At 44.8% G+C, this 11,003-nt stretch overlaps 1 protein-coding gene across 1 annotated transcript; it reads left to right on the top strand.

The window, feature by feature from the left end:
* Nucleotides 1-10,487: 10,487 nt before the first annotated feature.
* On the top strand, nt 10,488-10,772 carry SMIM36 (small integral membrane protein 36). Its single transcript, XM_051635232.1, has one exon. The coding sequence runs from the start codon at nt 10,488-10,490 to the stop codon at nt 10,770-10,772; it is 285 nt and encodes a 94-aa protein (XP_051491192.1).
* Nucleotides 10,773-11,003: the final 231 nt, after the last annotated feature.

Below are 11,003 nucleotides of genomic sequence, written 5' to 3'. Positions count from 1 at the left end.
GTATCTGAAGCTCTTGAGGTCATGATCAAGGATGGGTCAGCCAGTGTGCTGTTTAAAAAAGCATTGCAGTATCCAAAATGAAATAATTTTTCTCCTTTGAATCATGGCAATCATCTGAAGTGCTTCCAGACCAGAGCCAACTGTTTGAAATTGGATATTTAATTTGTTTTGTGTAGTTTAGCACTGAGTCTCCATGTTGTCTAAGCAGGAAAAAAAAAAAAAAAAAAAAAAGACAAACCCAAACTTTCAGAGTCCAAAGGATTTGCCAAGCATGGGAATATTATTTTGCACTCTAATTAGCTGCTCTGTCTGAATAAGAATGAAAACAACACTTGGATACACTCAGTTTATTGAGGTACTGCCCAAAGCAGGACAATACTGATGGTGGAGTTCAGACTTTTCACTATCAGGAGGTTCAGCCATCACTGTCCAGATGTCCTCACGTAACTGAGGTGTGATCAGGGCCGTGCCACCAGACGGGAGGCTGGTGTGAACCAGTCACATGGCACAAGGTTTTCCTTTGGTTTGGTTCTGTCTGCACTGATGGGTCCCACGTGGGCTGCAGCTGCTGGAATGCACCATTGACTCACCGTCCAAAATGGCACGTAGCTAACAATTTGAGAAGAGCATCTCTTTTCCAAGGGATTATCGATTATCTGAGGGTACTTGTGACCAAGAGCCACTACAAAAACCAGGTTTGTTGTATCAAATTGAAAACAGATACCTTTCTACAGTGTGGCACTCAGCCCAAGACCATAAATCACTGTATCACCCTTCATTTTGACAGGATGACCTGCCTCTGACACAATGGTGGATTTGATGCTTGGAGGACTTAAAGCTCAAGCTCTCAAAAATTCCTCTTTGGCCACCTTTGCTACATGAAGATTCAGTGTGCTGCTAACCAAAAGAAGTTGCTAAGCAATTTGCAGAATGTTGAAATCATTCTCAGAATATGGTCTATTTGTGTTTTCCTTCTGATTTGTCTCTATTGAATGACCCAATACACAGGTAAATGCTACCGAGTAGTTAATTACTTACTTGAAAGCATGAAGAGAAGCTTTTGTTCACATGTGCATGAAGTTGTCCATCTGCTTGAAGATCTGGCAAACCAGGACCTCAGCAATCACCTAGAGACATGCAACCAGAACTATGGCTGTTGAATTGATTTTTCAGTAAATAATGTGAATCTCTAAGCAGTGCCTGATTTCAAAACAGAACCATGTTTTGGCAGGAGTTCACACAAATGGGCCTGTAGAACATCACAGGAGGTTTGGCCAATTGGGCTCAGTTCCATAGCTTTGGGGAAAGCTCAGGGCAAACAAGTCCTCATTTTATGTTGTGCTTGTGAATATTTTCCTGGTCACCTTCCGACCCCTTGACTTCCACTTCAATTCAGTGCTTTTCAGTCAGTCAATGGATACATTTGACACGAGTTCTGCTGAGTTGCCACTCAGACAGGTTTGAACACTGACAGGAACAGAGTGAAATCATAAAGTTATGAAATAACAGTAAGAAGATGTCTGATGAATGACATCCAAACTCGACTGAAGCTAAGCCTACAGTGATACTCAGAGAGCCGTAAGACAGACAGGAACTGCAGAGGAAGCCAAAAAGGAACAATGCAGCAATGATAAGATAGTGGCTGAGAAAGAACAATGCAAAAATTATTTCGGCTAAATTTGCAAGAGAAAAAGATGTCTGGTGCCAAGAAAGAAACTTCAGGAACATGGCAGGACTTACTGCAGTATAACTGATGGGACTGGACAAGAAGGAGATCTCAGTTGTCAGGAGCCAAGGCTGGAGAGAGATCAGAGGCCCAGACTTCCCAACATCATGGGGATGTTTTTCCCTCCTCATCAGAGATTAAAACCTCCCAGAAAAAGCCCTTTCCTGCAGGCTGGAGTCCTGCTCTTGTCAGAGGGAACACAAAATTAAAAGGTGGGTGTGGAAGAAGCAGAAAGAGGAAGAAAAAAAAGCCTCATGGTAGACAGTGTTGATGTGGGTGAGGCAGGGGAACAGGATTCAGTTCAGACTGACACATCAGTTATTTATTATTGTTTGTATCTTGATATCTTGCATCTCAAGAGGAAGACAAAGAGCATTGTCCTCAAGGGCCCATTATCTGTGCCTGAGGGTGGCTGACAGCGGCATGGTTCCTGGGTGGAGGGACCACCAGGTCCCACCATGTCCCACCATGTCCCTGCCATGGAGGTGGTGCCAGGCTGACACTGTTCTTGAGTGTGAGGTGCAGTGACAGGGACAGGACCTCGGGATGCTGTGTTGGTGACAGCCTGCTGTCACATTTAACTTTTCCCTGTGGGCAAATGAACTAACTAAAAGAAAGGTGGATTGCAATGAAGGAGGGAAAAGAGGTGACAACGCTGAACAAACTGGGAATGGCACAGTTCAAGAAGTCCATCTCTAGCAAAACATGTAGGTGTGGGCCTAGCTGTAGGCATCAAAGGAGTCTTGCAGCCTTGCTTGAGGATTAGGTATAAGCCTTTTCTGGTTTTCTGAATAAAATTGATGCTGTAAAACCTTTGCAAGCTTGAAATCAGGGACAGCAAAGCCAGTCTTGGTCTATTTTTCATATTTGTTCCCAGAGGCTTGTTGAGCAAATTGTACTCTGTGTACTTTTACAAAAGAAATCTAGGACATAATTATTTGAATAGAGAGCTATATGTGATAAAAATCTGTTTATACCACAACATCTCCAGCCAAATGATTGACGTATACAATTCTGTCCTTTCATTGATGTAACTTTTCAATTTCCTGTTGTTGTCTAAACTTGATTTATTTTTCCATTTACTTGGATTTTACAAAGAGCACTGAAGAGCTTGGCACTTGGGTCTCTTTTTTTTCATCAGTTCAACCCTCTTAGTCCTCGATCGCTTCATTGTTTCTGCAAACAATGAAAAAGAGAGATGGAAAGAGCAGCTGTGAACAGCTGGTTTGTTCACCAGCTGTCTGAATGGTATTCAAGTATCCTTTTATCCTTTTTAAAGGAAGGCCTATATTCCCTGAAAAACCCCAAAAACCCTAAGCTTAGAGTTCACTTTATTTGCTGCCTTCACACATGATGTGACACAGATTTGCAAAGATCCAAGCGAGGAGCCTGAAAAATCAATACAAACAAGAAAGCTACTTCAGAAAACCTCCAGAGTTTTTCTCTCCAGTTGGACCCCAGCTGAACTGAGCAGAGAGCACTGCAAGACCTTCTTAGGCATATATTGCCATGTTATTTCTAGAGAATCTTTGCTCTTCTCATCATCCATCATCCTCCCCTCATCAGATCCATCAAAGCAGTGGTCAGGAGTCAGAACTGGAAATTACTGGTTTTGCAGATCCACTTCAGCAGTGGCTGATCATGACCATGATGACTCTTGCACTTTATTTTGCCTGCAAACCTGAACATTTGGCCAAAGAGCCTCTACCTGGTCCTTTGGTTCCTTGAAAAATAACTATGTTGTCATTGGTTCCAAGGTACTAGAGTCTTGAAAGCAAATCAAGAAAAACAGATTGAATTCAGAAGCAAAACTGATTTATTGCCTGCAGATTTGTAACTTGATCACACCAGCACTCAAACATGCCCCAGGAATAGGGATGTATTCCTTACATCCCACGCCACGGAGGTTTATTCAAGGCAAATGGAAAGAGAGGCAAACACACATATGTCACCCTGAGGAAAGACATACAGATTTTGTGCCAAACAGAACCAGGAAACTGCTCTGCAGCTCTGTCTGCAAAGGCAAAAAATGGTGTGCAGCACTGCCAAAAGCTGGAGCCTTCTGTTCCTCACCAGCCCTCTCTCAGCCTCAGTACCAGTTTCTCCTGTATGTCTTTAGCACCTGACTTTTCTGGAATGACACTGAAGGGTGCAAGTGTCCTCTTCCAGGCTGCAGTTGTGCTGATGAAGAAGTCACTGTCCCCAGAACAGTGGAAAAGAAGGAGAGTTTATATGGTGCATTGAGAGTTTATATGGTGCATTTTGAGTTTGATAGTAAACTCAGATGGGGTAAGCAAAAATTCACCAAATTTGATGCAACCATGTCTATATCTCTCTGATTATCTTGATTAGCTCTTGCAGAAGATGTGTTATGGGACAGAAGACAATCCAAGTGAGCAGCCCAGATCCAGCAGAATCAAAATGCAATTTGAGTCTGCTTTACCTGTGCATGACCCATTCCAGGAGACTTGCATTCAATAGCAAACATCTTAATTGTCTTCTTCCTGTTTTTAAGTCATTTGCCATTAATAATGAGAAGACATTTACATTTGCATATGCTTCTCAGCCAGCCAGGGACAAATGGACTGACTAAATATTTCACAGCACGTCAAACTGGATTTGCCACAGTTTGAGGTAGTTGAGCTCTCATTGGAAATTTACCTAGAGTTGAAAAATAAGTATATTCTCTTTCTTCAGGTACTAATCTTCTATAGGCTCTCACCCTCACTGAGCAGCACTGACTGACATGCACCCGTGCTCTATTGTTATCAGCTCAGCGATGTTGGTAGAGATTTATCTCACATGAAAAACTGAACCACTTAAAAAATCAAGTAATGTCTTCCTGATTAACAAAAAAAGTCAATTACATTTTAAACTATTTTTATGAATATTCAAAATCATTTGAATTACATCCTACTGGAGACTGTGGAAGGGATTGCTGTCTGACTGTGACAACTTGTGAACCCACGGGCTGGGGTCTAACCCCACAGTCCCTTTGCCATGAGTCACCCTGGACTTGTGACCACTCTCCTAGGAAGACTAATTTTTTGTCCTCAAAATCCCTATTCAAAGCAAAAATGTCACAGCACAAAATCAGATCCTTTTGAAATTTGCATCTTGCAGCTTCTAATACAGCCAGTTTCATGCCAGCAGAGCCCTCTAGCAGGGAGCTCGGGTAGGAGCAAAGTCCAGCATCCCAATCCTGTTAAACACCTCTCAGCTGGGCCATGGTTTTAAGGGATACATCTCACCTGAAGCCCTGAGACAAAGAAAAAGCAATCAGAAAAACAGCTGATCAGAATCTGCCATCTCATGGCAACTGCCTTTCTTTTACTGATGGCCAGATCGTCTCCAGCTGTGACTATTTCATAAGCTGATTTGCAGATAAAGGAAATTTGATTTAAGCCAGAGTTTTCATGGGGGGTAGCTGTGGTCTTTGAGCTTTTGGGGAGCAAGCTGAAGATATGCAGGTAATATTCATGAGCAATGTTTAATATGATAAAACTTCAGTCTTTATTTAGAGCTTCTCATTTATTTAGCAAGACTTGGGACATGCTTAACCTCAAGTGCCAGCTGTCTCTTTCACCTCTGTAGAGACTATTCATAGTCTCAAAGTCAGACATTTCATGGACTAGTGTCCTTGTGGGTTTAGGGTCCCAGGAGGGAACTGCAATACAAATAACTAAGTAGACTAATTCTGTATCATAAAGGACTGTTTTATAATTTTAATTTTCATCTTTCTTATTGAATTTCTGCTTCTTTCTGAAAAGCAGTATTTTTAAGAGCTGTTTTCTAACGCTGGAGGGATCAAATAGGAAGCAAATGAATCCCTGAGGCAGGAAATGTTTTAGCTACTGTGCTCAAATGCCTCCTGAGAAAGAGCATCGTGTAAACCTGGACTGCTTACGGTGGAAACTCCCTTTCTCTCTTCAGATCTTTACAGAGGAGCGGCACCGTTCACCAAAAGGGCTTAAAAATGTAGAGGTTTCCGTCCTGCACGGAGGAACCTGCTGGAAGCCCGGGGGTGCCGGGCAATGCCCGTGGCTTTCAATGCCACCTGCAGGGCGCAGCGGCAGCCGGAGCTCTTCCCTGCTCCTGGAAGCCTGGACGCTTTCATAAGGAAAGCAATAGCACCTACGTGTGGCCAGTCTGAGCCAGGCGTCTGTAACACTGTGGTGTAATTTTATAAAACCTGAGCTGAGAAGGGCCTCTAGGAAAACAGGGGCACGAAGTCATGATATTAACTTGCACAACTCGTGCTTAGCTTTGGTTGCTGTGCGTTTGCGTGCGTGGTGCTGCCACATCATTCTCCTGTGTGCTTCTGGGCTCCTGTCTATCCCTTCCTTGCCTCTTGTTGGCTTTAGTGGCACTGGTCAATTCCAGCCACCTTTCACTGAAGTTCTAAAATATATTAAACTGCTTCTTGTGCTACAGAAATAAGTAGGTAATACGGGAGACCTGGGGTAGCAGGGAGCTTAGGAGGGAGTAAGGGAGGGGGTCTGAACGCTCTTCTACCCCAGAGAGCTTGTGCTTGAGGAAGGGAACACTCCCAAAGCCTTAGGCTAAGCACATGTTCATGTGTTCCTCCTTTACAAATACCAAACACTGTCCAAGCAGGTGTTTGTAGGTTCCAGAGGTGTCCCCAGGGAGGAGCTGTGTTTCTGCCATTGACAGGCTGTGCATAATAAATCTGCTTTCACTGGATTTGCTCTGGGCACTTGGTGTTTGGACTGTAGGTATTGGAGTAACTGTGGTTTGGTTCCTGATCACACCAGGTTTCTCCCCATTGCCCTTAAATCTGTCTGTTTTCCCTTTCAAGTTATGACTTCTTGTGTGAGGAAGGTGATGGTCTTGGGCAGCTGCCTGCAGCCTGTAAGGCTCCACCTTCTCTGTCCTGAGCTGCAGAGACAAGGCAGGACAGGCTGTCACCTGGGAGGTAGGTCAGCTCTTCCTGACACCCTGCCTCAGTCTGTTTGTCGTTCTGTTTGAAATATGCTGGGATTCTTGTGATCCATGTTCCCCTCTTTCACTAGGATTAAAAAGATTTCTTTCCTAGGGGCTATTTCTAGCAGTGACAGCACAGCTAAGCCTGGCAGTGCTGGGTGGTCGGGCTGGCCGTGCTGGGCTCTGCCGGCGTTCTGCCCTGCCCAGCTCTGTCTGGGAGGTGCCAGGGCTAGGAACTGCTTTTAGCTTCCATGTGGCCGAGTCCAGTAGAGTCTCATCCCTTTGGGATTTTCTGTGCATCTATCTCAATGCATTCTGCAACATGTCACACTTCTGAGCTGTGGTATCTGACAGCTAAAATGTTGGTATGGTCGGTCCTAACCTGCTATTGCATAAAAGACAGCACAGGAGGGGTCTGTGTTAGAACTCCTGAGATGAAGCTGTGGTTTCCTGCAGGCCAATTTCTTTCTTCAGCTGTTGCCTGCAATTCCTTTGCTACTTGAGCTGTAGTTGCTCCTGAGACAGAGCACTTGTAGCTCTCTCCCACTAGAACCTCTTCTTGATACTTTTTAAAAATGTTTTTTCTCTGATCGTAGAGAAGTTCTTCGGTGTTTTCAGTAACCTCTGAGCTTTTGTACTGTGACATCCACTGTACAATGGCTTCAAGCAAAAATTATAAAAATGTTATTTTCTATTATGTACATTTCATTCTTTCATCTCTCATCCCATTTGAACTGGGTGCTTGCAAAAGAAGAGATGCTTTCTGTCCAGAAGTGTCTGAATAAATGTGGACAAAATTAAGAGGAAAAAACTGAAGGAAGAACTGAGTGGTAGCACCACACGTGGCATCAGTGGCTGCTGGTGGTGTTGGCTCCTCAGCCAGGAGCTCTGGCTCTCAGGGTGTGCCTTCTGTCAAACACTATATAATGGAACAGTAGAATAAATAAATAGTGGTCTCAAACAATCAATTTCCAGAAGGTATAAGAAAGAATTTGTAGGACCCACCATCTGTGCACTATGGCACAGCTGGTGGCAGAGCTGGTCTGGCCTTTGAAGCCATTATAGCTGAGATGACTTTTGGACACCTGAGGATGGTTGGCCCCAAGGACAGAGTCTCACCTGTAAGGCAATGCTTCCCCCTGGCCAGCAGCCAGGCTCCTGCCACTGCCTGGGGAAGCAAATGTGGAACCCACTTAGCTTTTTTCCCAATCCCCTGAAGCTGCTGAGACTCTGACTTGCTCGAGGGAAGTGTGTACCTGCTTCCTGCCGAGCTGGGGCGGCTGTCAGGATGCCACCCACGCAGATCCAAACGGGGATTTTTTTCCTTAAGAAAAGGGTGCAGGCATAAACAGCATGAGGAAGGTGAGATGGTGAAGGCTAGCGAGCGACAGTCAGCTTTGGAGCTCTGGTGGCAGGATGGGCAGGAGGGAGCAGTGTTGAGCAGGGTAGGACTGCAGGACACTGGCCCCCGGAGCGCTGCCAGCTCGCTGGAGCCAGGCTCTGCTATAAAAAGCCTTAGGGTACATGCAGATGAGGGGCCCGAGGTGGTGTGATGCTCCTGGGATGGGATGCTGGCAGGTGATCCTGGCAATCCTTGTGCACAGGAATATCAATTCTCAATATCTGCAGTCTGCCCTGGATGTGGACTGGAGTGAGGGAATAAGAGTATCAGAGCCAAACCCTCTTGTAGACTTCAGGGTTCAGCCTGGACGCAGGCTGCTGTGAGCAGCTCCAGCTCAAGGACAGGGCTCCTGGGAATACAATAAAAGCATAAATGTGAGATCTTGCTGCAAACCAGGCTCTGGGCTCAGCTTCAGGAGGTGTTTTGAAAATATATTTTCACTCTGAGGCAGTGTTTTGAGAAGCTGCTGAGATGTAGAAATGTGTTTTCTCTCTCCAGGAGAGCATATCTGCAGCAACACAGAAGGTGGTGCAGTGAGATAGTCCCTGATTTTACCTTTTGAAAAGTCTCCCTAAAAGCTGGCATGATGCTTATCTAAATTCAACAGTTAATGTTATGTATGTGCAATATTAGCTATCATCTGAAATCTGAAACCAAGATATTAGTGTGGAGGACTTCAAAGAAGGCCATTCAGATTTGACATACTTGCTGGTACTATAAAAAGCAAGGGAGAAGAATCTCAGACTTTCTTTTGCAAGCACAGTGATGAGTTTCCAGGATCCAGGCTGTCATTTGAAGACTAGTTTAAATGGCTTAAACTAGTATAAAATCCTCAATCTCTCTCAACATGTGAACTATATCATATTTACTACTTTGGTACTAATTTTTTGTAGCACAACATATTTGAAATTTAAGACCATAAACCCTATTGCCTTTTAAAGGTTCTTGTGCCTATAAATATTTTGGGAGGGATTTTCAAATGACTTTCAGTTTCCTGGTGAGCACAGAAACTAAGTCCCAGCTCCTATAATCATTGTTTTGGGGGGGAAGTGCATGATCAAAAGCCTTAGTCTGTACCTCTTGAGACAGATTTATTCTCAGCTAAGGGCTGGGGGGACAGGCAGTGAGGACACAGGTGGTGTTGGCCTTAAAACAAGTGGTATGTGTTGAGGTCTGTGGCAGCAGGATGGCCCCATGACATATTTCTTACTCACAGCTTAGACATGCCAGATCAGATTCCCGCTGACATGTAAAGCCCTATTCCACAGCTCTGGCAGTGCTAAGAGCTGGGACAGTCTAATCTCTTCCTAAAGCCCTCCTGTGCTGCAATGCTGACTAAAACCTTGGAGTTTTGTGTGGAAGCAGCAAGTGTACTGACATGGGTCTGTTGTGCTCATCAGCATCAGCTCCTGCCCCTCCCATCTGCCTTCTTGGTATATTATATGCTGGTACACTGTTTTGTTTTGTTGTTTGTTTTTTTTTTTTTGAGGCAGAATGGTCTCTCTAGAATGGTCTTCTAGGGAAACAAGTTCTGGGTGGGCAGCTGCATGTGTGTCCCTACTTGTGTGTCGGTTTCAGACCTGTAAATCTGAGAAGATGCAAAGGGGTTTTTGCAGGTTTTGTGGCTGGGCAGCCTGGCACTGCTGCCAGGAAGGGGAAAGCCACATGACAAACTTTGCCTTTTCAGCAAGCAGAGGGTTCATATAGAAAAGAGAAACTGGTGGTGCCCAAGTTACAGAAATGCTCCAGTTTTGCCGCACCTTCTTGTACACAGGGGACTGAGCAGCCTGTGAGAAGCAGGATCCTGCAGTGGGGTTGGTGCAAGGGCTGGCTGGGCAGCATGCAGTACAGTGGTGTGATGTGTGCCAGGAACCCTGACAGGGAAGTGAGTACTAAAATCCTTTGATTTCTGTTAAAAGCCCTTTTTATAGCACTAGGGCAGGGCCAAAAGGTCTTAATCAGGATCATTACATTTCAAGAAAAGTTACTTTGGAAATTACTTAATTTATCTCTGTATTCATTTACTAATTACACAGCTCAATTTTTTGAGCCTGCCAGCCCAAACCTACTTGTAGATAGGAGGTTCTGCAGGATGCTGTTAGAGAAGACCCAGTTTGGTACCAGCTGGTCAAGGAACGCGAGAGTCCCAGAGCAAGGGGGATGTTTTCCTGTCAATATAGCATTCAAATTTAGCTTCTGCCACCGTAGGCAATGTGACATTAAAAGAAGGAGCTTAAGTTATTAAACTGAGCTGCTTTAATCATCCTGTTCAGGGAAATCCATTGCTACAGGAGACCTGGGGATTAATGTATTTTTACCACAAAGCCAATACATCTATTCTGACCAGTTTGCAGGCATTCACTGGTGCATATGAAACTTCATTCTCTGGGTTTGCACTCAATAGTATGGGACCAAATGGATTTTTATTTGGAGATTGACCCTGTTACCTTGAATCTCATCATTCTGGTGTCTAGTTATGTTATTTTGCTTCTGGTCTTCCTGATCTCCTGCGTGCTCTATGACTGCAGGGGGAAGGATCCCAGCAAGGAATATGCTCCTGAGATCCCTGCAGGCACCCAGCCCCCCATCCGGCTGGTGGTGATGCAGCAGGGCTCCCCCGGCACCCGCTGGGCAAAGGGGCTTGTCTCCAACTACGAAAACCCCTCCAACCTGCCAGGGAAAAGGACTACTGTTGTGTAAGGGGACCCTGCCTCGGAGCTCTGGTTTCTGCTGATCAGCTTGCCTCCTCTGCTATGTTTACTCTCCGTTTGCAAAAGGATAACGTGTTCACAAGGTAAGTTGAGAAGCTGATTTATTTGATATGGTGCCATGGCCGAGGGGTCGTTTTATGTTCAGCTGTGTTTGCTGCAGGCTTGCAGTCCTGCCTGCCATCCATAGAGTCTAATTCCTATTTACACTGCTGCTGCCTCA

The sequence above is a fragment of the Apus apus genome, chromosome 17, assembly GCF_020740795.1.
Source record: "Apus apus isolate bApuApu2 chromosome 17, bApuApu2.pri.cur, whole genome shotgun sequence".
Lineage (NCBI taxonomy): Eukaryota > Metazoa > Chordata > Aves > Apodiformes > Apodidae > Apus > Apus apus.
Note: the sequence above shows the minus strand (reverse complement) of the source record. Positions and strands in the feature narration are given on the sequence as shown.

What these genes read in the sequence shown, in the direction of transcription:
- SMIM36 (XM_051635232.1), top strand. Translation starts at nt 10,488, where the DNA reads ATGGATTTTTATTTGGAGATTGACCCTGTTACCTTGAATCTCATCATT.